General features: G+C 51.4%; 1 protein-coding gene across 1 annotated transcript; it reads left to right on the top strand.

The window, feature by feature from the left end:
* Positions 1–3,150: 3,150 nt before the first annotated feature.
* Positions 3,151–10,178, top strand: vir (VIR_N domain-containing protein). The gene is made up of 12 exons (XM_029112295.1): positions 3,151–3,213; positions 3,668–3,811; positions 4,016–4,256; positions 4,369–4,603; positions 4,797–5,131; positions 5,262–5,564; positions 5,664–5,943; positions 6,121–7,072; positions 7,216–8,575; positions 8,679–8,914; positions 9,031–9,191; positions 9,340–10,178. The coding sequence occupies exons 1-12, from the start codon at positions 3,151–3,153 to the stop codon at positions 9,797–9,799; spliced, it is 4,770 nt and encodes a 1,589-aa protein (XP_028968128.1). The 3' UTR covers positions 9,800–10,178.
* The last annotated feature ends 11,816 nt before the right edge of the window (positions 10,179–21,994 follow it).

Below are 21,994 nucleotides of genomic sequence, written 5' to 3'. Positions count from 1 at the left end.
GACTACATATTCCACTATCACCAGTCAGCTGGGCGAACAGCGCTGTACTATCGAATCGCTTCTCTTAACCAACTGTTGACATCGGAACAGTGGCCGGTGGGCTGACTTTGGATTGGGCAGATTTCTCTTCAATTGCTGGTCTGGGAAGACGGAGAACGGCAACTCATAGACCATTCCATCGCGACGTCTGCATCCGTAGAGCGGCGGAATCATCGATTGTTCCACGGAGTCGAGAGCCCTCCTACGACTTGAGAACCAAAGGAATCACGGAGTCCGAGCCATCGTTGATCGAGGCCTTCCCGAACTCCGATTCGGGCCCCCCCAAAAGATCGAATTCGAACCGCCTCCGAATGGACAGAGTCCTCAAAAATAATCCCGTTGGCGATCCGTCGTCAGCCCCTCGAGGAATTCGGGAGCCGACGCAAGACGATCTCCCGCATAGATCCGCCCGGATTCCTTAGCATATACGATAACGCGATGTTCGGCAACGATGTAAGTCGGAAACGTCTCTCAAGCTCGTCTACCCGCCGGAATATTCCCAAGAATCGACATCCGTCATATTCTTCTCGACGTGAGCGGCAGGGGCGAGCAGAAAGCCGACACGGCAGAAGGGCACTGTCCGTGTGTGAGGAGCGTTGTAAAATGGGCCAGCATTGCGAGATGCCGCGATGACGTTCTCAGGTCATTGAACGTCGCTCTCCGTTTTTTTCGGAAGGGGCTTCCCTGTTCGAATCGCTGGATGGCGCTCACTGACTGCTCGCGCACACATCGTACCTTTAATCTCGGTCGATCTTCCAGGGTCTCACTTGAGCTCAGCCATGCGAAGAGGGATCCTCTTCTGCTGGGAATGCAAGGAGCGAGACTCCCCGGGTTCTCACAGAATTCGGTAGTTTTCTGCGAGAGGGCTGCGAGCTGGGTTTGTTCGGTCTAGGAATTTCGGAGGTCGGGGAAACTTCGATACCAGTCTGTTCGAACTTACGCTAATATCGAATCTACACTAATATTCGAGCGCGTGACTTACCTTGAGTTATGAGAGATGCGAAATCATTCGTTCTCGACTCCTGGCAGCTTTGTAGCAAAATCCTCGCACAACCAGCGGTGATGTACGTTGTATCGTGCGTACCGATTAAACTATGATGCTATCCTCAGGGCATTCAATACATTCACAAACACACAGCAGCAGCTTCGCACTTAGAACGATCAGTCGTACATCCAGGGCGGTGGGGTTGTAGGACGCATTGCGAACAGCATACACGAATTCCAAGTATCCATCCAATGCAATACGTTGCAGATACTGACTTCGCTATCGCTCAAACAGACAGCACTACCAGCATCGGCAGTACCATGAGCCGCAGCAGCACATCCACTCAGACCACCACCATCATTATGGAAGCAGCAGCGGCGGCGGCAATAGAAGCAGTACCGCCAGTCGGAGCAGCAGCACACAGAAAACTTCCTTTCACTCAAAGCTGGCGTCGATAAGCTCCCGCGAGATTCCCCTACAGCTCCGGAATAAGAACTCCTGGACGGAATCTGAATCTAGCAGCAGCGGATCCGACAACTTTCGCATACAACCGCCACGTCTGGAGGGGCGGCTTTGCCACAATCGGCAAAACTAAGACACCACTCCGACGGAGATCCACTCGCTTCAGGGCCTCAACACAGACTGAACGGTTACCACTAGGAGAGAGCTGATCGTGAGAGAGAAAAAAATGACTGCTGCTGCTGCTGCGTTTGGGAGACAGCGGCGGCGCGACTGCAGGCAGCAGCCAGGCAAGCGAGCTGGCAGGCAAGCAGGCGGCAGGCATACGATCGGTCACACACACATCCGACCCAGTTCCCAAAACTCTCTCCAACTCCAGGAGGCATCGGACCACTGACAGTAGAGCCGCGAGAATTCGAATACATTCCGTGCTCCGCTGGTCCCGCCGGGCTGCGGGAAAAATTCGCGGGTTTGATTTTGAGGAAGTCGTTTCCGGAGGCGAGAGAGGACATGAAAAATCTCGATGGACACTGACCATGGCAATAGGAGTTCGAATCCAGGGAATCACAGACCCCCGCGCTCAGGAGGTCCGTGATATGCAGGGGTAGTTTCTTCATCATAAGACACGAAGCTTTTAGACAAATCATGTGTCCCGCGGTGCCAAAGTGGGAACCGCAGGCGACGCGTAACCCTCTTTCATCAACCCTACCCTCGACGCCGAGATTCGATCGTCAAATCTTGCAGAGCAAGACGCAAGGACCCGATGCCTTGTCGAAGTTTCAGTGATCTTGGTGGATTCAACATAAGGATTAATTTTCTAGTATCGCATTGTTGCAACTGTTGCAATCGATCGTCTCTTTCGCTGGTGGCCCGGTCTCGGCAATCGCCCCGGGATTATCTCTGCAAAAATGTTCAAACATCGGTCTCCCTAGTGGACGGGGAAAACTGTGAGCATGGCTCATCATTGCTGATCATAATCAGAGAGTGCTTCGCCGTCAGATTGATCCATGTAGAGATCGAGGGTAGGATGCGCTTCCGAATCCAATCATCGGATCCCTTCAGTTCCCTAGTTTGTATAGTTTTTTCGACAGAGTTAGATTATGATGATGATGGATGAGCTTTGAAACTCAAAATAGTTCGAGAATAAAAGCTCTCAATCGGTTGATACGTGGACAAATATTTCGATTCGAGTAGTGAGAGCATCCCGCGTCGGATAGATGAAACACGATTATATCTATTTAACCACTGTATGGATTATGGCTGAAAATCATTTAAGTCTCAATTTCCAGGCTCTGAGTAACCGCCAACGACCATCTACGCTCGCGACCGAGAAGTCGACTTCGGCATATCTGAGCTATAGAGCATTTAGGCGACGAGGAGCTCGGGAAGATAGCAGAGCTAAGCTTCTTCTTTTCGACTGAAGCCGCATCAGGATTCTATGTGAGCAGCGCGCCGCACACACCAAAACACAAACAGCCGCAAGAAGCTGCCGATCGAACGAAAGAGAGCTCCACAAGCTACCGGTTTCTTCGGTGTTTCGGAGAAGGAAGGAGAAATCATTTTTTTTGTGAAATCATTCCAAAATTACTCGACTCGACATACGTGTAGGGCTTTTCGGGACTGTCCATAGTGACGGCTCCGATCCCAAGCGTTCGGGAACGCGCACGATGGACGACGACAGCGTTGAATTGTTGTTTTTCGACACATTTTCCCATGCAACGGCTAACGATGTGAGTGACATTCTGAGCGGATCAGCCTGATAAGGAGAATATTGAGTGATAACTGATAATCTATCGGCAGCGAGGCTCTCGCTTGTCCCGTGGTCAAGCTATCTCCACGAAATCATTTCACACCAGCTGACCCTTCATGCTATTATAATCTTTTCCAAATCGGAACTCAATATTCCGCTCTCCCGACTTCATTCCTCGTTCATTGTCCTACTCGTCGGTGGAGCTCTGGCTCGTCACTGGCGGGCACACATTGAGCTCGGAAGCTTACGACCCGAGCCTGCGAACGAGTCAGAGTCCACACTCTGGAAGCAAGAGCTGCAGGAATGAGAGAATATTTTTTTTGACGCGTCTTTCTCGCGCGCGAATCGAGAGCTGCCGCCTATCGTTTTGCGTCGGTCTTGAGGCCGGTATCGTCGCGTGAGGTCTGACCCGGTATTTACATGATAAGCTTCAGGGCACTGGAAACATGGACCTCGTTCAATTCCCGCAGCCGGTGGAAGTGTCAGAAGTCCGGGTGATCCCTTTGGGTTGCCGCGTTCAAGCAGATTTCCCTGGAGGACATCCACGGCTCGGCGCAACCAATCCATCGGAGTTCCAGGTAAGATAACCCTGCTAGGCATTGAGGTTCCGTGTCGGATGGTTATCCTGCCAGGAAAGGATAATTCTCTTTATTTGTCCTGATGCGTTCACCGTTCGGAAACCTTGGCGGCATTTCGGTATTCGAAAGCCTCGGTTGGGCTCGCCAAGGTTCTCGATCAAAGTGGATAATTAGACGTCTACGATGAAAATCCTGTTCCCTCAGCTCGAATTCTTCGTGAACGATCTCTCAAGACGGAATGCGTCGACCTTTGTTCAACTTGGGGAGCTCGATTTCGGGCGGGATGAGATTCGTTTCTGCCCGAGCCGTGTGCCAACAGACGGCCTGCTGATAAAGGGTCGCTACAACACGATCACCTTGGCTGTTTATGGCAATACGACGACTCTCGAAGCTGAACTCACTCCCCCGCCTGCCCAGCAGCAAGCGACGGCCCCTATCAGAAACGGTGAGTCTGACTGAGCTCTTGGTGTAACTCATGTCACTCAATCCGCTCGAAAACTTCATCCAGAAAGCGATCCGAATCTCGAGGAGATAACGAGCTCTTGTTCCTTCGGTAGATCATGGAGGCCACCACCCTTCCCATCGTCATCATCACCCAAGTCATGCTCCCGTCGAAGTGCCGTTGGAATGGAGTGCCGAGGCTGACACGCCGCCAGTCGATGTCCGTCAGCAGCATCATCATTACAAAGAAATTCTCAACAAAAGTCCCGAGAAGAAAGAGCTGAGGAAGGACATCCTCGTGGTCGCGAGAGATGAGCCAATCGTAAAAGAGAATTCCAAAGTAGACGAAAGGTGAATTCAGTGAAGCGAGAGCGTTCCTTGAAATCGGGCGCTCATTTGAGGGAAGGGGCTCGGGCTGCGATGCCTGAGTTCCGATTCCGGGCTTCGAGTCCCATACATAATATTGGGAAGACAACGGCCCTAGGAACGCAAATGCGACGCGGTATCTCCGGTTCGCTGACAAGGTGCTCGTATGACGTTGCAGATTCACGCCACCGGGTGCGAAGAAGAGGCGGAGACCGCAGACGCCGCCGATGCCCCCGATCGAATCGTCGAGGAAGTCGCCTTCTCCGCCGATCAGGAGCAACAGATCGGAAATATCTTCGAGACACGACCGTCCCGACAGCCGGACACGGAGGGATCGGGACGAGCAATTCCGTCGACGGAGCGGTAGTTTCGAGAGAGACGATAAAGTACAATCGAAGCAATCGGTTATATCAATGAAGAAGTCCCGAGACAAGGAGAGGGAACGGAGACCGCTTTCGCCCCCGAAGAAAATCGAGCGCTCCTGGAGCGAATCTCCACGTTCCGCACCCGAGGGTAAGCTCCTTCACGTTCATCGGTCGGGACCGCCAGCCTGCGTCATTTCGATTTGGGGATTCCTAAGTGCGTAGTATCGGCAGCGAAGGACGAAGGAACATTGACTCAAGCGCAGTCGTAGTTATTTCAGACGAGTTGGAGGAAATCTCGTCGGAGGACGAGCTCTTGGACCCGACGAACCTGCGCGCGGAAGAGTCGCCGTCCGAGAGTCCGTCCGCGGTCAGTCCCGACGTGCGCGAATTCATATTCGACGTGAGGCAGCAATTGCTCGAGGAGGTGATGTGTCCGTCGTTTCTGGCAGAGAAATCTTACCTGCCCCAGGGCCTAGACGCCGACAAGATGTCGGAACTGGTACAACGCGTGGAGAACGAAGGAGAACTGCTCAAGGGAGAGAAATTCGTTCTGGCGATGGAAGACGCCGCCAGTCTGTTCGGTGAGCCCCCTCAATCCCTACCGTTGGACGCTGCGTGGATTCTAAGAGATCAATCAGTCTTGCTTGGGAGGCGTCTCATCAAAAATCTTCCGTTCCCAGGGGAGAATTCCAAGTTCGAGACTCTGGCAACGGACGTCCAATTCGCTCTGGTCGATTGGTGTCGTGACGGTCTCGACTTCGATCTCGCAATGCAGCAAACACAGCCCGCATTCAAGGTCCGACATCTTAAGGCAGGGCTGCGTTTAACTGTCGCAATTATGGGGAGCTGTGGTGAAGACACAGTGAAAGAATTTCTCAGGACCAGTACTGCCGGCTTCCACTTCATGGAACTACTTCTTAAACCTCACATGACATTGCCCTTAAAGCTCCATCTTGTTAGGTTCGTATAGCTTGCCCGCCAGAGTTTATCCGAGTCGTCGGTAGCGTCAGGTTGACCGGGGACATGAGTCGTCTTTACCGGATTCGGAAACCCTCTAATATGCTCCGAATGATTATTCCATTCTCCTGGTGTATATTTCGAATCAGACCTTCGATCATTTGAGCTATCCGTTTCCAGGTGTCTCGACATGCTGTCGCATTTCCAGTGCGGCATCCACTATCTTCTGTTTTCGAACTTCAAGCTGGCGTTCGATTCCACGGAGAAAATCGAGAACCATACGTGTTATCAGTCGATCGTGAAGTTTGTCTTGGCGAGACCGACCGCCCGACTCTGTCAAGCGCTGTCCGCCTTGATGCGACGGCTCCATTTGTGTGAATCGTGTGCCGCTCTACGCAGTACGACGATCGATCTCATTAAAAGTGCGCCGGGTATGGAGCCGTCGCTAGAGGAAGCGACCACCATGATCAAAGAAGTCTTAATCACGCACCAGGAAGCACGCAGTATCTTGGCACAATACGTCCGGAACCTGCCTGCCCGGAACAAATTGGATACACCCAAGCCGGCGGTGAATCCCTACATCGGCCTGTATGCCATGTACAGATACTCGAGACTCATCGAATCGTGCAGTGTGCTCTCAGCTCGGAGCAAGAAATTCCAGAGAACGTTTGAGCTGTTTTTGAAAGAAATCATGAAAGACATCGAGGGTTGTGTATATCTATTGAGGACACCAGCATCCCTGAAGCTACTGGAGAAATTGTTCCCATCGGTGTCGGCCACGCTGCGCTCGATCTGCTTGATCAGCATCGTGTTCGAAAACACGCCGAAGGATTCACTCGACGAATTTCAAGGCGGAGCCGACCAGAACGAAATGCTCGTCCAGGCTTTGCATCGTCTCGCGTGTTTCACGCTGGAACGATCTGAGCCCCGGTTCGCCCAGGGTCTGGTTCACGCTTTGACGCTCAACGACAACTTGAAGTGCATCCTGCAGTTCCTCCAGAAGAAGAATGGTCAACTCGTAATCAAAAGCTCGGTGTGCTACGGATACTCGGTGATCCTGCTGAAAACTGTTATACAAACCGCCGTTCTTTCAAATGAATTCCTCGAGAAATACCTCAGCACGTTGGTCGAGGTAAGTGACCCTGCGAAGTACTTCGAACTTCACTGAGTCTATTCATCATCGATTCTCGGGATTTTCGCAGAAAAAAATCCCCCCACCATTCCGTTTGCGAATTCTTGTCACTAACCTGAATCCCCACTCTTGACCCTTTCTAGCTCTCAGAGAACAGCACCAAACTCGAATCGATCGCCCCTTGGCTCGAACCGGTCTTGAATCTCCAGTATCCTTTGGACAGCAACTGCGTGGCCTCATTGGTCGAATCTGTGAAAAATTACGTCGAAGACAACGCTCTGCTATGTCCTCAGATCATCACTGCCGTACAAACGTTACGAACCGTCTGTGGCTGTCCGGACGTCACGAAAGAATTCATTACGCTCAAGGATCGCTATATCTTGCGGGAGCTGTACGCGCAAGACGGCCTAGCTGTGATGTGTGAGCTCTTGGAGAAGCTCTGTGAGCACTTCTGCGATCCCCTCGTTATCAAGTTGGAGTTTAGTTCGAAAATGAAGGTCACCCGAGTGTTGCAAGTGACAACACCCGCCCTGGAGATGGTCTGTTTGATACTGAAGTTAGTGATTGGCTCGCAAGAAGCTGACTTCAACGATCTGACACCGATCCCTATCCTGCTTAACGTGTATCAATTGCTTTGGTGTCTCGGCCAGTATCAGCTGTCTGTACTCGTGGTAGATACGTTGCTCGCGTACACTCAACCGATTCGTTACGGCAACGAAACCGAACAAGTGCTCAACAAGAGTCTCTGGACACAGATGCTCAAGGCCGTTGTTTGCAATATCCGTCACGGACCGAAGTGTTTCGGTGTGACCCTGCAGATCCTTTGCGAGTTCCTCCCGCTGCCCTTGCCGATGAAGGTGGGAAGGCAGTTCGAGGAGAAAGACGCCGTGGTGCTCATCAACAAACGCAAGCTCTGGACCGTTTATCTGTACCAATGCCAAGAAGAGCTCCTAGAACTCTACCAATGTCTGGGTACATCTGCGGACCTCAACGTTATCCGCCTGCTGGAGACCCTCACCATCCAGATGTGCGACCTGAGCGCCCCATGTTGCCAAATGGTCCTCAATATCGTATCTCAGAGCATCGCGAATTTCCCGAAGGAGATCGACCAGCAGTATCTTCAAGGATACTTGAGCATTCTCTCGAATCTGTGCGATAACCATCTGGCGTCTGCCCTCGGCGTCCTAGCCTTGTACGCCAACTCGGAATCACCGTGCAACCCGTTGCAGTTGGCGGTGTCTCTCCTCGGGGAAACATCCTCGGATGATGTAGCTTGGTCCTGCATCCGATTCATTCAGAGTGTTCTCATGAAAGCCACGAAGTATTCCCAAAAATCCTTGACGGCAGCCCTGCTCAAGGTCATCCTGTCCCATGCCGGAAGTGAAAAATGTCGGCCCGCAGCTATTCTGGAAGCGATTCGATGCGTGGTCACGCTGAAGTCAGAGGCTACGGTCCCTCACATCACTGAAATTATTGAGGACAACATCATTCTTGTGTATAAAGGTTCGTAAATTATCCGCTGCGCCTGGCTCATCCCCCGGTGTGGACTCCGGCTGATTCCTCTCAAGATTCACCTACGTGTGCTCCAAGAGGATTCACTTTGCAGTAAGCGCTCAATTGGCTTCGAAGTTCTCGCCAGACTCTCAGGACTGTGTCAGCGCCCTCTTCAGTCTAGTGGAACTATTGAAAAAATTGAGCGAGAACGCGCTCAACCAGTTGATCGCCATGGAGGAACGTTCGAAGCATCCTCTGACCCTGCTCAAATTGAAACTCCAAGCTTCATCGGTGGAAGAGTTCGCAGACACCTTTGATGTGCTCGAGACATTCCTAGAAACGCACCAGGTTCGTTTGAAAATCCATTCCCGCGTCCTTGACTCCCGAGTCTTAGGTTTTCCAAAAGTGCATTCTTCAGTCCATCGGCCGACAGATTGATCAGGTTCCGTCTGTTTCTCCGCCAGAATAACGATATTGCCAATGCGGATGTGGAATCGACTCCCGCTCTCGAGCCGTTCCCCGCAGAAGTTCACCCCCAGCTGAGTTTTTCCGAGGTGTACGGCATCGAACGCACTGTTTACGTCTATGAAGAGGTATCAGACGATGAGTCCACCGATTCCTCACCGTGAGTATTTCAGTCTCGAGAAGATCGAATTGCTCACAATCCCCAGCAGCAACGTCAGGAAGGGTGTATTCTGACTGCTAACAGATGATGAAAATAATAATAATAATAATCATCGGGAAGGCTAACATTGCGATCTCATTGATTGCAGGATGTTCAACACGCCGGCGGATCTGGATGACTACGAAAGCGACTGCGCGATTGTCAAGGACGAAGCGTTGGTCGAGATAGATCTCGTTGACATATCGGAGATGTGCACGATGTCCGAGCTGAGTCTCCGAGCCGAACTGGAAAAGCTCTTGTCGCGTATCATCAAACAGGAGATGTCACTGTTCCTCCCAAAACACCACAGAACGCAATCGGTTTCGGAAGAAGTGAAGAAGCCGTTCGTTGCACCCATGAGAGCCAGTGTGGCTCCTGTGATGACACGCCAGTCACGAGCAAACGATCCCTTCCGGTCGCGGCCCCCGAACACCTCGAGACCACCTTCGATGCACGTTGATGATTTCGTAGCTATGGAAAGCTCCTCCCGGGGCATTCACCGTCAGGAAAGGACCAGGAGCCGGGGTTCCCGGACCAATTGGCCGTCGGGCAGTCAGCGTCATTTTTGAACCTGTTTATTGATTCCGGTTGTCCGGTCGAGGGAACGATGACGACGACGACGACGATGAAGATCTCTCCAGTTGACTGTGTTTATTATGATAATTTTGTTTTTTTATCTATTCCGCTGAGTGGTCTATGCCGTGGACTGCGTTGTGGAATCGTTCTTCCATAGAGGGCGTAAATCTTGTGAGAATGTTCAGCCGCCGAATTTCAAACCTCAGCCGCTGCCCCGATATCGAGCTTGGGATAGGATAACATCTATAAATTATAGGCACTCGACCCCGATCGAAATGGAGATCTTATGCGCACCGAGATCATACCTCATACGAATATTGAGATATGTACAGAAAACGGATGGCTGGAAACATAAGCTGATAATAGGAACAATTTCCGCGTGACAACAGGTCGCGATAAGTGTCTGCGTAGTCGATGGGGCGAATAAAGATCATCACGAGCGACGCTCTCCGGAGATCACGAATTATCTGCCTTCCTGAGCACATTCCGATGACGTTACGGTATTCGAACTCTGAGTCTCATTGGACTCCCCCACTTCACAGAACGATTCTCCGAGATGCGCTGGCGTGGCTCCTCCTCTCTCCCTGTACGGATCAAGGCGAAACGAGATGTTTTCACGTGTAGTAATCCAGGCTGAGAGGCGGGGCTCCTAGGAACGTGTTGCCGAACACCTGAGCGTGATTCGGATGGATGGGATGCGGCCGCCTCGTTGATTCCGATTTAAAAACGTACACTTCTGGATGCGCTTTCCATGTCTGACTCTTCGTATCCTTCGCGGCAGCCAATATGGCACTGAAAAGGAGAATCAAACCGTTGTGAAGGGCTCGATTCGAATGATATCGATCATCTGCTGCCTTCATTCGGCTGCCTTCATACTCGTTTCGCTTCAAGCTTACCTGTTCCGCAAATCTTTCGACGAAGGGCCCGCGCTGGAACTGTTTTCCTCTTGAGATGTTCGAGTTTGATGATTATTTTTAGAGTTGTCTAGTTTCTTCATCGAATCAGGCGTGGGATGGATTGGCGGTGGAAGAATGATGATCTGTGTCGGCCTGTGGCGACTCTCCGACAGGAAATTATCCTTGGTTTTGAAAGTCGGGTTGAAATCTCTATCTCGGTAGAAGCCGTGCCGATCGCGGGATCCGCTCATGATGCTGTAATGGAGCGAGAATGAACTTCCTCAAATCTTCAATTTGCATATCGATCTACTGCCGCCTGACACCTGCCTTTCCAAATCGAAATAGGTCCTGGATTCTTCCCGATGACTCCCGAATTCCTTGCGTCCGGGATTGCGACTGTTGGAATTGTGGGGGAGATGGTCTCTTAATTGATTCTGGGTCTCTCGCATGATTTCCTCGCTACTCGCCGTCGATGGCATCATCTTGACGATATAGACATGTCTAGTGAGAGAATTTCGCAATCATGAGCGATAGAAGAGGGAGAGAGTAAGCAAATAGTTGCCAGCTGTATGGTGTATCTCCCCGCGGTCCGATCTTTCTCTTCAAGAACAATGCCCCAAACTGTTTTCCATAAGGAGCCATTATTTCGCACCATCGGACCGGACCGTCCACGATTGTCCGTGAGTTAGATCTCATTCAACGTAGGCACTCACTTGATGGTGTACTGCGTGGGGCTATTTTGCTTGACTTTAAGCTGAGGATCTTGCTGTTCCACGTTAGCGCTAAAATCGTCGTTCCGTTTTGCTGGGAAGCCCATCCTCCGGATCCCCGGATCTTCCCTGCGTTTCCAATCATCGCGACTCGGGAAGCTTGTTCTCCGCTTACTCACGGGTACGAAGGGGTCTGTATCCGGTGGGACGATCGCACGAACTTGAGAAGACCCTGGACCGGTAACTGCGAGCACACGGACGACGTCGGAGCAGAAACTGATTTCCCAGAGCACCTGGGAACGAGATGCGGCGGACGAACGTGAGAGCTGTGCTCATCCCGTACCGTCGATCGGAATACATGCACAGAGAGAGCACCTCACTGAGGAAAGAGAACTCTAAATGAAGAAACTTGGGGAATCTTACGAAAAAAACGAGACTCTCATAAACCACATCCTTCAGCCGTTGGCAGACTTCATAGAATGAGAATCTTGACCATTCTTCGGCACGGAGCGGTGCTCAAACCTCGCCCATCTTCTAGGTTCCGGGGCGGACGAAACTCTTGCTCTTCTCTCACTTTGAATAGACACGCGACTTCATAATTTGCTCACCGTTTTCTCAAGGCAAAATCCTTTAGCCACAACCTCTGATGGAAGACGGGCAAATGAAAATAAAAGTCGGACTCAATCGCCGTGTTTAAAAATCCAGCAACGAAAGCGGACGCTGTTCCGTCGCGTCGACTATGTCGCGCGAAGCTTGGCCCCTGTAAGGGTGATCCTGAGCACTCAGAATCCGAGCGTGAGTCCGATCGGCTCGCTTATCTAGATCCATCCTTCTCTCGGAAGATATCCGGATTTCTCAGCCGAATTTCGAGAGGACGACACCGGAAGGATCTGTTCCCTGGATCATTCTCGACTCTCAGCCTCGGAAACAATACCAATTGTCTCGTGAGAGGTATGGATATGGTTTCTTCTGCAATGGTTCACCCTGCCTAACCGAAACATCGGGCGGGAAGTCACGCGACTAATATCTCGCGGGGCATTTCTGAATGAAGGCAGAAATAACCGAAGGGTGAGAAGAAAGTTCGCGAAGAAGAATCGTCATTCTGAAGATAGCTCCGGAAGAGGGAGAGGCCGTCTGGAAGCGTTAGAAAACAGGGTCAGTAGGGCTATCAGCGTTACTAACACGAGAATTCTCATCGGCAGCTCCGACCAGAAATTTATCGACGCTATTCCGAAACATAGAAATCCACTCACAGGCTCTCCTCGTAGAGTGCGAGCAGTTCCGCGGAATTATGGCGAGTCCACATCGAAGGTGTCGAAGCCGCACAGTTATGTGGAGGGGGGTGGTCGACGGAAGCGAATAATTAGGCGAACGGGGGAACAAGTTCTCGATAATAGACCAAAGAGTCCCATCGCGAGAACTTGTCACTCCAGATTCGGTTGTTTTCACGCTCCCATCGATGATCCGACATGGCATCGGACCGCTCAGGAGACACCGCACATCTCAGCTCGCATTCCGTTTGTAATGATGAATCGATTACAGTCGTATCTGGGCTCGATTAGACCACGGAACCCGACCGGACGTCTCCAAATATACAATGGGGGGAACTGGTAGTTTCGATTCCCCGAAAGATGGACACGTCCACCAAGAGTGAGGTATCTCAATGAGGAATAGGGGAGATGGCATCCGACACCCGAGGTGCATTGTCGATGGTGCTGAGGAGAGATACAAGAGGGCGCCGAAAACCTCTTTGGAGTGACCGCCTGGCTTTGTAGCTCGCAGATCGGAAAACACAGCTCCAAACGAACGCCCTGTTCACACCCCGAGGCGCGAGCTGCTTTCTTACGTCTGCAGTCGGCGACTCAACACCTCTGACGCTTACAATACACGCACACACACAAGAGAAACTCGACTCTCAGTCAGTTGTTGTAGTCTCGGTCTTCTTTTCGGTGGGTCAGTCAGTCAGTCATTCACCAAGTCACTTGAGAATTCACGGTCGATTCGATGTCGACGCCATAAATGCCAAACCCTAACGAGACAATCGCCTCACAAATTAGCGCCGTATTGTATGTCTGCGAACAAGGGTTTCGCTGTCAACGATCTCGTTGGAACCGGAGCGCTCTCTATAGATCGTCGCCGACAGCTCGAAACTCATTGCTGTCTTCCTCGAGCTTCCGCGACACCGACCCTCGAGGAGATCGAACCAGCGAGAAATTCGATACCTATCAAACCTAAAAGCACGCAGCCGATTGCACCTTCGGGGGCGACGCGATTTCAGAAAACAGGAAACGCTTCTTCCACTCCGTTTGTCACTCACCTTCGTATCCATTTCTTTCCTAGGCAACATCGGAATCGGAGGCTGTGAACTCAAATCCGCTCTTAATCTCGTTTCACCTAAACGCTGTTGGAACAGACGGCAGCGGGTGGTCTGTCGTCGTTTTTTGGGAAGTTTATGAGCGGCCACGTGGGCCAATGTATGTATCGATTGCGCTCGCCGCCCATTCCGTCCCTTATCTCCGCCTGTTGTCCAAACAAATCGAAGAATAATTGCGGTGAGACAGTTGTTGGTGTTCCTGTTGTTGCCGCTGGCGGCGGCGGCATTCCTATGCGCGGCAATAGATCGGACGGTGTCGCTTATTGCTCTCCGATGCATAGAAGAGATATCCACGCGAAGCTGTTCCTCCTACGCCCAACGTGGATTCGACTGTGTTACCTTTTCGCCTCCGAATACATAGAAGAGCACGAGCCAATACTGTTTACAGTAGGAGGCGCAATTGCTCGAACAGCTTATTGCTCGCGATTCTAGTCTCGAACGCCTACTGTCGGTGCACGATGTCCCTTCCGACATCGGAGAATTCTCCGGGAGGGAAGTATTGACAAAACTAGAGTTGCGTATCTTTCGATCGAGCGGATCACTGGCTATCGAATGTTTATTTGGTAAAATAGCGAGATTTTTTTTCGGAATTTCCGTATCGGCTGCGAATTTATGCAAATATCGGGCTCAGCCGACAGGCAGAGAATCACAGGATACGGCTCGAGTCGGGGTTTCAGAGGAGCATTTCAAAAGTCGAATGATCCCCGCTGAGTGACTTCTCTACAGGATGTCTTGGTAGAGTGTGAATCGAGGGTCACATGAAACAATTTATCTCCGAGACTCGAATGATGTGAGCTACGATCCAGTTCCAGGATCTCCGCGTATTCAAGCGCTCTCTCGAGCCTAATTGGGGGCCTTGGTTGAGATCATGGTACAAATGCGAATCTCAATGTTCCAAGCGCTATCCCCGTCGAATCAAACGCGAGATTTTCAGCCCCCGGCGACCCCCTCAATGGCTTAAATCTTACACGGAGGAACCTCGGATATATGCCGTGCCTTCGGAGTGAAATCGCACCGTCGCGTCGGCTTCACCGACTTGGGCTGATAGACGAATCTCATTGTTTTCGCTCTGCTTTTTCCTCTCTCCTCGACCGTGCTCCGTCATGAATTCTCGAAGCCAACTTAACACCTGCTCCGCTCTGGTAAGCCGGAGTCAGTGAATTGAAAGCGATACTCAATTTGTCGCATTAGTCGTTAATATTCATCATGCCGAACATGTGTCGTTCGCCGGCGGAATCGGGGTACATTTTGAATATATTTTCTCGATCGTTCGATTGGGTTCTTTGGGGGATTCTTGCAATGCCGCTCCAATGATCACACGATCTATGGAGTGTCTGCGAGTCACATAAAGTCTTACTCACCCAATTTTTGCAACACCAGCCATCGGAACGCGGTGGAACCTCTGCTTCAATACAGATTCTCTGCAAGGAGAAAACCGCAATGAGAAACTACAGCACGATGGGCTAGAAAGGCCGAAGAGAATAAGTCATCAACGTGAGAAGTCGGAGAACGGATTGACTTCCGTCTGCCTCCGTGGGCGCCCCGCTGAGCGGAACTCGGACCGGCTACCAGAAACCTCTCGATGATCTCTTTCCGTGGGCTACCTTAGAAGAGTCGTTTCCGATCCCTCGGTCCGACAGACGAGCTAGCTTAATTGATTCGACCACTACGCTAAGATATACACACACCGCCCACTCACAAAGAGACCTCCCAAGAGGGAGTTCCCCGGAATTAACACATCGTTGGGACCCGAGCTCACGCGCGAAAAAAGAACTTGGATCACATTATCCGTTCTGAGCTGTTCCCCGAATCGAGAGCAGGTTGCAGCGGACTCCGGAAACATTCCAGCCGCACACTGAGGTTGGCCAACAAGGTCACTTCAGCGATTCTTGGAACTGCTGAGGTCATTCAGAGGGCATCATGTGAGAAACTCGGTTGATTGTAAGAGCATGCGAATGGACATCGCAAACATGTGCGCTTGGCTAACGAAAGGAACACCGGATCCCCGACGATCGTTCGATGAACAAGAATTCCGGTCGGATGTGGGGCTCGAGGCGCAAGAGCAGCCGACTCGCTTCGAGACGAGGGAATTTTCCGAACTAAGATCGAAGCTCCGGGGAGACTCATCGGAGCGAAGGTGCGCGATTTGCTGATGTTCTGTAAAACTGAGCCCCGAACGAAAAACTCAGAGACCTCCCGAGAACTATTGACTGTCTGTAGTATAAAACGCCTCATTCAAGGCCTCTGTCGGGCTTTGCGTCGTCGCGCCTGTTGTCCGAGCTTTCCATTGTCACCGGCGAGTCTCTCGAGGAGCTCTGTGAGGTGTTGAAGTGAATCCAAGCTGAAGAATCTCCACTTCAAAAGGACTTAACGGATTTGCTTAAACGCTCTGCTAGCTCTTCGAGAGCCACAGTCTTCCGAAGCGAAGGGCACCGTACGACAAACGAGTCGCTCACGAAAAGAGCAACGATACGAAGCCAGACGTCGGCGTCTTCGCACCCGCGTCGTGCTCCTCGTCTGTCGCAGCTTCGTCACTCCGATCGAAGAAATCTGATACTCGACATCACGAAGCTACCGCGTCGTACGAACGCTCTCACATTTGCCACGTCGTCGGACCCGTCGCTTGAGGGTTAGAAGAAAAACTGGGGCCCCGGTGCTGAGCGACCTGCGCATTTTTATTCTCTCAACGGTAGTTTTGTATACTCACGTCGGATACGCAATCGATTGGGATGCGCCTGAGGAGACATCCGAGCTCGGAAACGCCTTCCGATTTGCCTGCAGTTGCCTGGGGGGGAAGAAGTGCTTTCATATCTTTCTTTTTTTACACGAGACGAGAGGCTGATACATGTCGTATTCGCTCACGACAAATACCTGCCTCTTTCCTGTTTTGCTTAGAGTGAGAAGGCCTGTGTCAGCTACACAGATCTCTTGCGATCTGCACTTTGCGATCGGAGCATCTTCGAATTCAAGGCCGTCGGCAGGCAGTGAAAGCCTCGTGGGAAGATTGTTCCTGATGCGAGACTCAAGCAATAACATCTCGAGGAACGGAAACGATGATGAGCATATCGATTGGATCCCTACTCCATCGGCATGGACGAGTGCATGCAGCCATGACCAGGAACACGTGGTATAGTTTTGAACTAGCCTACAGCAATTATGACGAACCATTTAGAAATATGCCAGGAGCGTCGCGTTAGAGAGTTTTTCGCGAGAACACCCGGAATTCGGAGCGTCGACCCAGTCGGAGACACCTCAAATCCGGCTAGCGAGAGTCACTCAAAGACATACAGCCGCGTAACATGAATAAGGCATGCACGAACATCGTGCTCTCGCGACGCTAAAATCCAATTTTGTCTCCAGACCAATTCGTCTGGATTAGCGGTCGGAGCATCCTTTGTGGACCCAACAAACAGCGGAAGCCTGGACTCGAAGGCACATAAGACACAGGTAGAATGTACCTACCTAGATCATATATGAAAGCGGCATCAGGAACTTATTCAGAGAGTGGCTGCATGTCGGCCGGCCGACCGACTTAGGGGTGGGTCGGGCAAACGACGATGAGCGGCGCCGACGTCGGAGTTGAATCTACTCGAACGAACAACGCACCGAGTGTATTTTTTCCAGTCGCGAAGATCTTGAGATTTTTCAACGAACGATTGAGAACAGCGTTTGGAGTACCCTCTTGTGCTCAAGGTGCGCTGCGGTCTCGTCGAACAAGGGGTTTGATGACGATCTCGGCGGCGCGGCGGCGGCTAATGCCGCGACTCGGCAGTACCCGATGGTCTTTGGGTGCCACGAGAAGCTACGATTGGGTGCTCGGCGCTCTCTGATTCGGAGCGTGAAATCAGTTACAAAGTAGCTCGCTCCGACTGAGCTTAATCTTCTTGTTTGGTAGCGGAGAGCTCCCAGCGCTTCCTTTGAAAGTCCACCACTTCTTGAACACTTTCACTGACCATTGGACTTCGAGGCTCAGACGATCTCCTCGAAGGCCAACTTCGCTTGAGTACCCTGCTCCCGACAATCAGACATCCGGGCGAGCTACAAACAGTCGGATCTACTCGAGGACCTCAACTCTGAACCGGGATCGAGAAGTTCAAGAATACGTTAACCGCACTGCTCGTTGTCCGATCGGAATCGGGAAAGGGGTGGCGAAGGAATTTCACATGCGAAAAATTGATCGACGGAACGACATTCCATGAAGATGTCCCTTGCCGTCATGAGGTATCGCGTGGGACGCTTCGGTGACCCGCAGTGAAACGTAATACGTTCGATTTCGCGCGGGACCTCAAACGTCGAAATCAAATATTTGTTCTGACTCAGCAAACGAGCATCATCAATCATCACACCTCGGCGTCCCATAACATATTCGCCGCCCGTTTACTCGCCTGCCTGCCCACCTACTCGACCGATGGTTCGCTAGCCGGCTAAGCTAAACTACCGCCGGACTTCGAGGAACGGCCTGCGTGGTCGTGAATCAGGTGACTTTAGCCAAGTAGGATCACCCAGAAAGTTCCGAGAACAAAAACGAGTTAGTCCATTTCGTGCCCTCGATTCAACCCTTGCTACTCAAGCTCGCTCCGGACGTCAAGTCAATCAAGCACGCGTCCTGAGCGTTCCGATTTCATACACGATCATCCCGTTTTTTCCAGATAATCACGTCTCCGGCCGATCGGCTCCGACCGATGATTTCTCCGAGACCGAAACTCACTCTTCATCGCTCATGTTGGATTCGAAACCTCTCTTCGCAGTAAAAATCAACCACCGCTCTCTGATTTGGAGCAACTGCAGTCCATATCGCAAGACATCGATCAGAATTTATGCAGAGCTCTGTCGATCTCAACAAGTTGATTTTTTGTCAGTACCGAGCAGAGACCCAGCGAGCCGAACTCTTTCGATACCTGAAGCTTCTTGAAATTCGCATAAATTTGCCACAAGGCGTCCGAGAATGCATCCTCTCGGCACACTCATGGATTCAGGAGCCCCGCGTCGGTTGAGCCCCAAGTTGTTTCTGCTTCCGCTGAAGCAGTCCAGCTGAGCTTTCAGATATTCAGGAAAAATTATCTGGAATTTTACTCAAGCCGAGCGCCGCTCCCCCCGATAGGGCCAACGATTCGCCGATAAATTGTTCGGACTCGATGGCGGCCGAATTCGTGCACTTTGAAAACCAATGTCTGAAGATATTGAATGACTAACACACATATCAATCAATTTCTTCGCCGCTGCAGCAAACGAGGGGTCAGGGGGAGCGACAGGGAGTGCATTAGCGAATTGAAAGCACGAACTGGTTTCTCGCTGGCGGATGTCAGGTGTCGCTCGGTCGGATTCAACCGACTGGAAAACTGCGGGTAGATGAAAATCCCCTCTGAACGCAGAATTGCTCTCGCTGACGACAAGCCTTGTGTGTCTAGATCTGGACCCTAGACGAATGGACGAGCCAATGGATTGAGAGACAGAAAGATAAATAAATACCGATTGATTTGCTCGCAAGGACCCGTTGGGACGCCTGAGACCGTTGGAATGAGAAGCTTCTTCTCCGCCATCCACTCCCAACCCCTTTGATTTCAGCCGCTGAACAAACTCCTTAGTTTCTCCGGACGTCGAGATGATCAATGGTGTCGGAAGTGGATTCAGCGCTCCTTCCAGACCTTCCAAAAACTGCCGAATCGTATCGGAAGCGATCGCCGATCATCAATGATTCCGATGGGATGATGGTGTGGAAAAACGGAAAAGATGGAAAAAAACCTCTAACCGTATTCACGCCCCTACTCCCCCCCTGTGTACTCGGGTACGTTTGGCGCGCAACGAGGATTCCCGAATCAGATCAGAACTTCCTATTGAGACCTGTCACGGTGGAGACAATCAGTGGCGGGGTAAATCCATGCGCGGCCATCTCTCGAGAGCCTGGCTTCGTTCGCAGATGGTGATATGAATCTCTTCACATCAGAATGAGAAGTTCTCACATTGCGCTCTCGCGACTCGTTGCAGAAACTCTGCCTGCGAGTGAGGGGACCAAGATATAAATCGATAAGCCAAGGTGCGACTTGTACGCGCACAAATCGCCTTTTGGGATCCGATGCGTTTTCGTGGAACGGTAGCAAGTTCCTGCATTCATCTACAATGGACTGTTGTGGACTTCATTAGCGCACCCGGGACGACGATGGCGAGACCGAGAGAGATATTTGTGTTACTAGAATCGAACAAACTTGATCCGACACGAGCTCACAAGAGAACCGTATTCGAAGCCTGCCTCGAGACTTTCCCTGGTCGGATGGAGATCGGCGGATGTTAGAAGTCCTTCGGGGCTTCCGCACCATGCGGTCTTTGTCCCGGAACGACGTCTAAGAGCCCGCCACTCAGCGCCAATTGACGAAAAACGTGTCCGGTACTCTGGTGATATCCCTGATTCACCATGCTTGCGAGCTGGTTTTCCAGTCCGGAGACGCTGTTGAAGCAGAAGGGCAGACTCCAACGGTATCCGAGAGAACTCGTGAAGAACCGCTCGTAGCTCGCTTCGGTGTTGTTAGTTTATGTAGAGAGTTGCAACTTGTTTGCATGAAGCGGTTGACTTCCGCCACTTGAATGACCCAGATATTGACGAAGGCCTCAAGGACAGCCGATCCGTCAACTCCTGTCCTAGAATTTCCTTTGACGCCCAAGTCATATCTAGCGTGCGACTGGCTCCATATGCTGACCTTCTGTTACTTCTGCAGAGGGAGACAAATCTTCGAAATTCTCCGCGGTTGGTAAGTCCTAAGAAAATCGAAAGCGCGCGACTCTCGAGACTCCTCTCTTTCCGCTCAGAGACGCGAGAATCCCGTATTTTTTTCCCGAGCTGAGGCTCGCGGACCCAGAGGATGGGTTCTCTCAATATTCACTCTCAAGGTATACTCAGGCTTACTGTTCCGGGTTTCGGTCCCTAGGGCGTGCCTCGGATGCGAGACCTTATGTAACTGGAGATCTTGTTAGCTCCACTAATCTGGCTCTGGATGCCGCTGACTGGCGACGACCTTTATGCTTGAGAGTTTTCGTAGTGTTTTGTCGTAGATTCGTAGAGCTCTTGGGTGTCGAGCGATGGGCGACCTCAGTAGCATTGAAAAGCCATTGTTGATATCTCTTGAGGTCCGCCTGTCTTCCATCATCCGCAGAGGAAGACGAGGCCTGCTCTCTGACTTGACGAGTCGAGCTTCTCATCGGCCGGTCACTCTGACATCCCACAAACACGACCATCACGTCCGCCACAAAAGCGCTCGACCGATGTTACCTCATGCATTAGACTCGAGCAGGGAGAGAGAGTGAATATATGTAGAATAGTAGTCTGGTCGGCCAATGAAACAGTGCACAGCGAATCATACCGGCTCTCGTGAGGGCACGTGGCCATCCAATGGAGATCCCTAAATACAACTCCTTCAAGCTTTCACGGAGACAAGCTTGTCTGAGTCATTGCATTTCATGAGGTGAGGAACGAGCCCTTTGAGGAAGCCCTCATGATGATATCGAGCTCGGCCATCCGACGCGATCATCGAATTTCTCCATCGACAGACGATTTTGCGCGCTGGAAGGCAGGGAGTTCCCCTAGAAATGAAGAAACATTTTTGCCTACTAGTTGTCTCATACTATTCTGGGGTGATTCCTGCTCAAGCTCGCTGACTGATAACTGGCTCACCGGCAAGTCCTTCGCCGAGTCAGAAGATCCCACAAAGCACGAAATCCTGCTGTAACAGAAAGTCGGGAACAAAATTGAATTTCGCAAACAACCGATGTAATCTTTTTCGGGCGTTTTGTCGCAGCGAGACTCGGACCTGCATACCTTAATCCCGTCCTTGTCACTCTATTCCTACGGGAAAGTATTGTTAGACGGCGCTGAGAATTGTGTACTGTTGTATAATCACATCAAAACATCCCGCCCACGAGCTATCCGCGTTGACGACATGGGGCTCTGACGGCTCATTCCGCCCCTAACACAAGCCCTAGGCGGTTGGCGACCAGATTGACGAAGATTCCGAAACTCCGAATTTTATCAAAGTGTATCTCAGCTCGATCCCCCATTCCATGGAAAACTTTCGTTCATTTCGCACGAGAAACGAGCACGATGGATCTCATAACTATCTATCGTGCTTCTTCTTCTCCATTCCATGGGGCGAATTCGATCGTGATTCCATTGATGGGTAGAGCTTCTTCAGAGACGGGCTAGCGCCACAAGCTTCCTAA

Source organism: Galendromus occidentalis, unplaced genomic scaffold (genome assembly GCF_000255335.2).
Source record: "Galendromus occidentalis unplaced genomic scaffold, Mocc_1.1 scf7180000077488, whole genome shotgun sequence".
Classification (NCBI taxonomy): domain Eukaryota; kingdom Metazoa; phylum Arthropoda; class Arachnida; order Mesostigmata; family Phytoseiidae; genus Galendromus; species Galendromus occidentalis.
This window is presented reverse-complemented; position numbering and strand designations above follow the sequence as displayed.

Bases quoted from the DNA above. Each gene is read 5' to 3' on its own strand.
- vir (XM_029112295.1), top strand. From the start codon at position 3,151: ATGGACGACGACAGCGTTGAATTGTTGTTTTTCGACACATTTTCCCAT. The intron at 3,812-4,015 runs GTAAGATAACCC...CTGTTCCCTCAG, and splicing joins CCAATCCATCGGAGTTCCAG to CTCGAATTCTTCGTGAACGA. The intron at 8,576-8,678 runs GTTCGTAAATTA...TTCACTTTGCAG, and splicing joins CATCATTCTTGTGTATAAAG to TAAGCGCTCAATTGGCTTCG.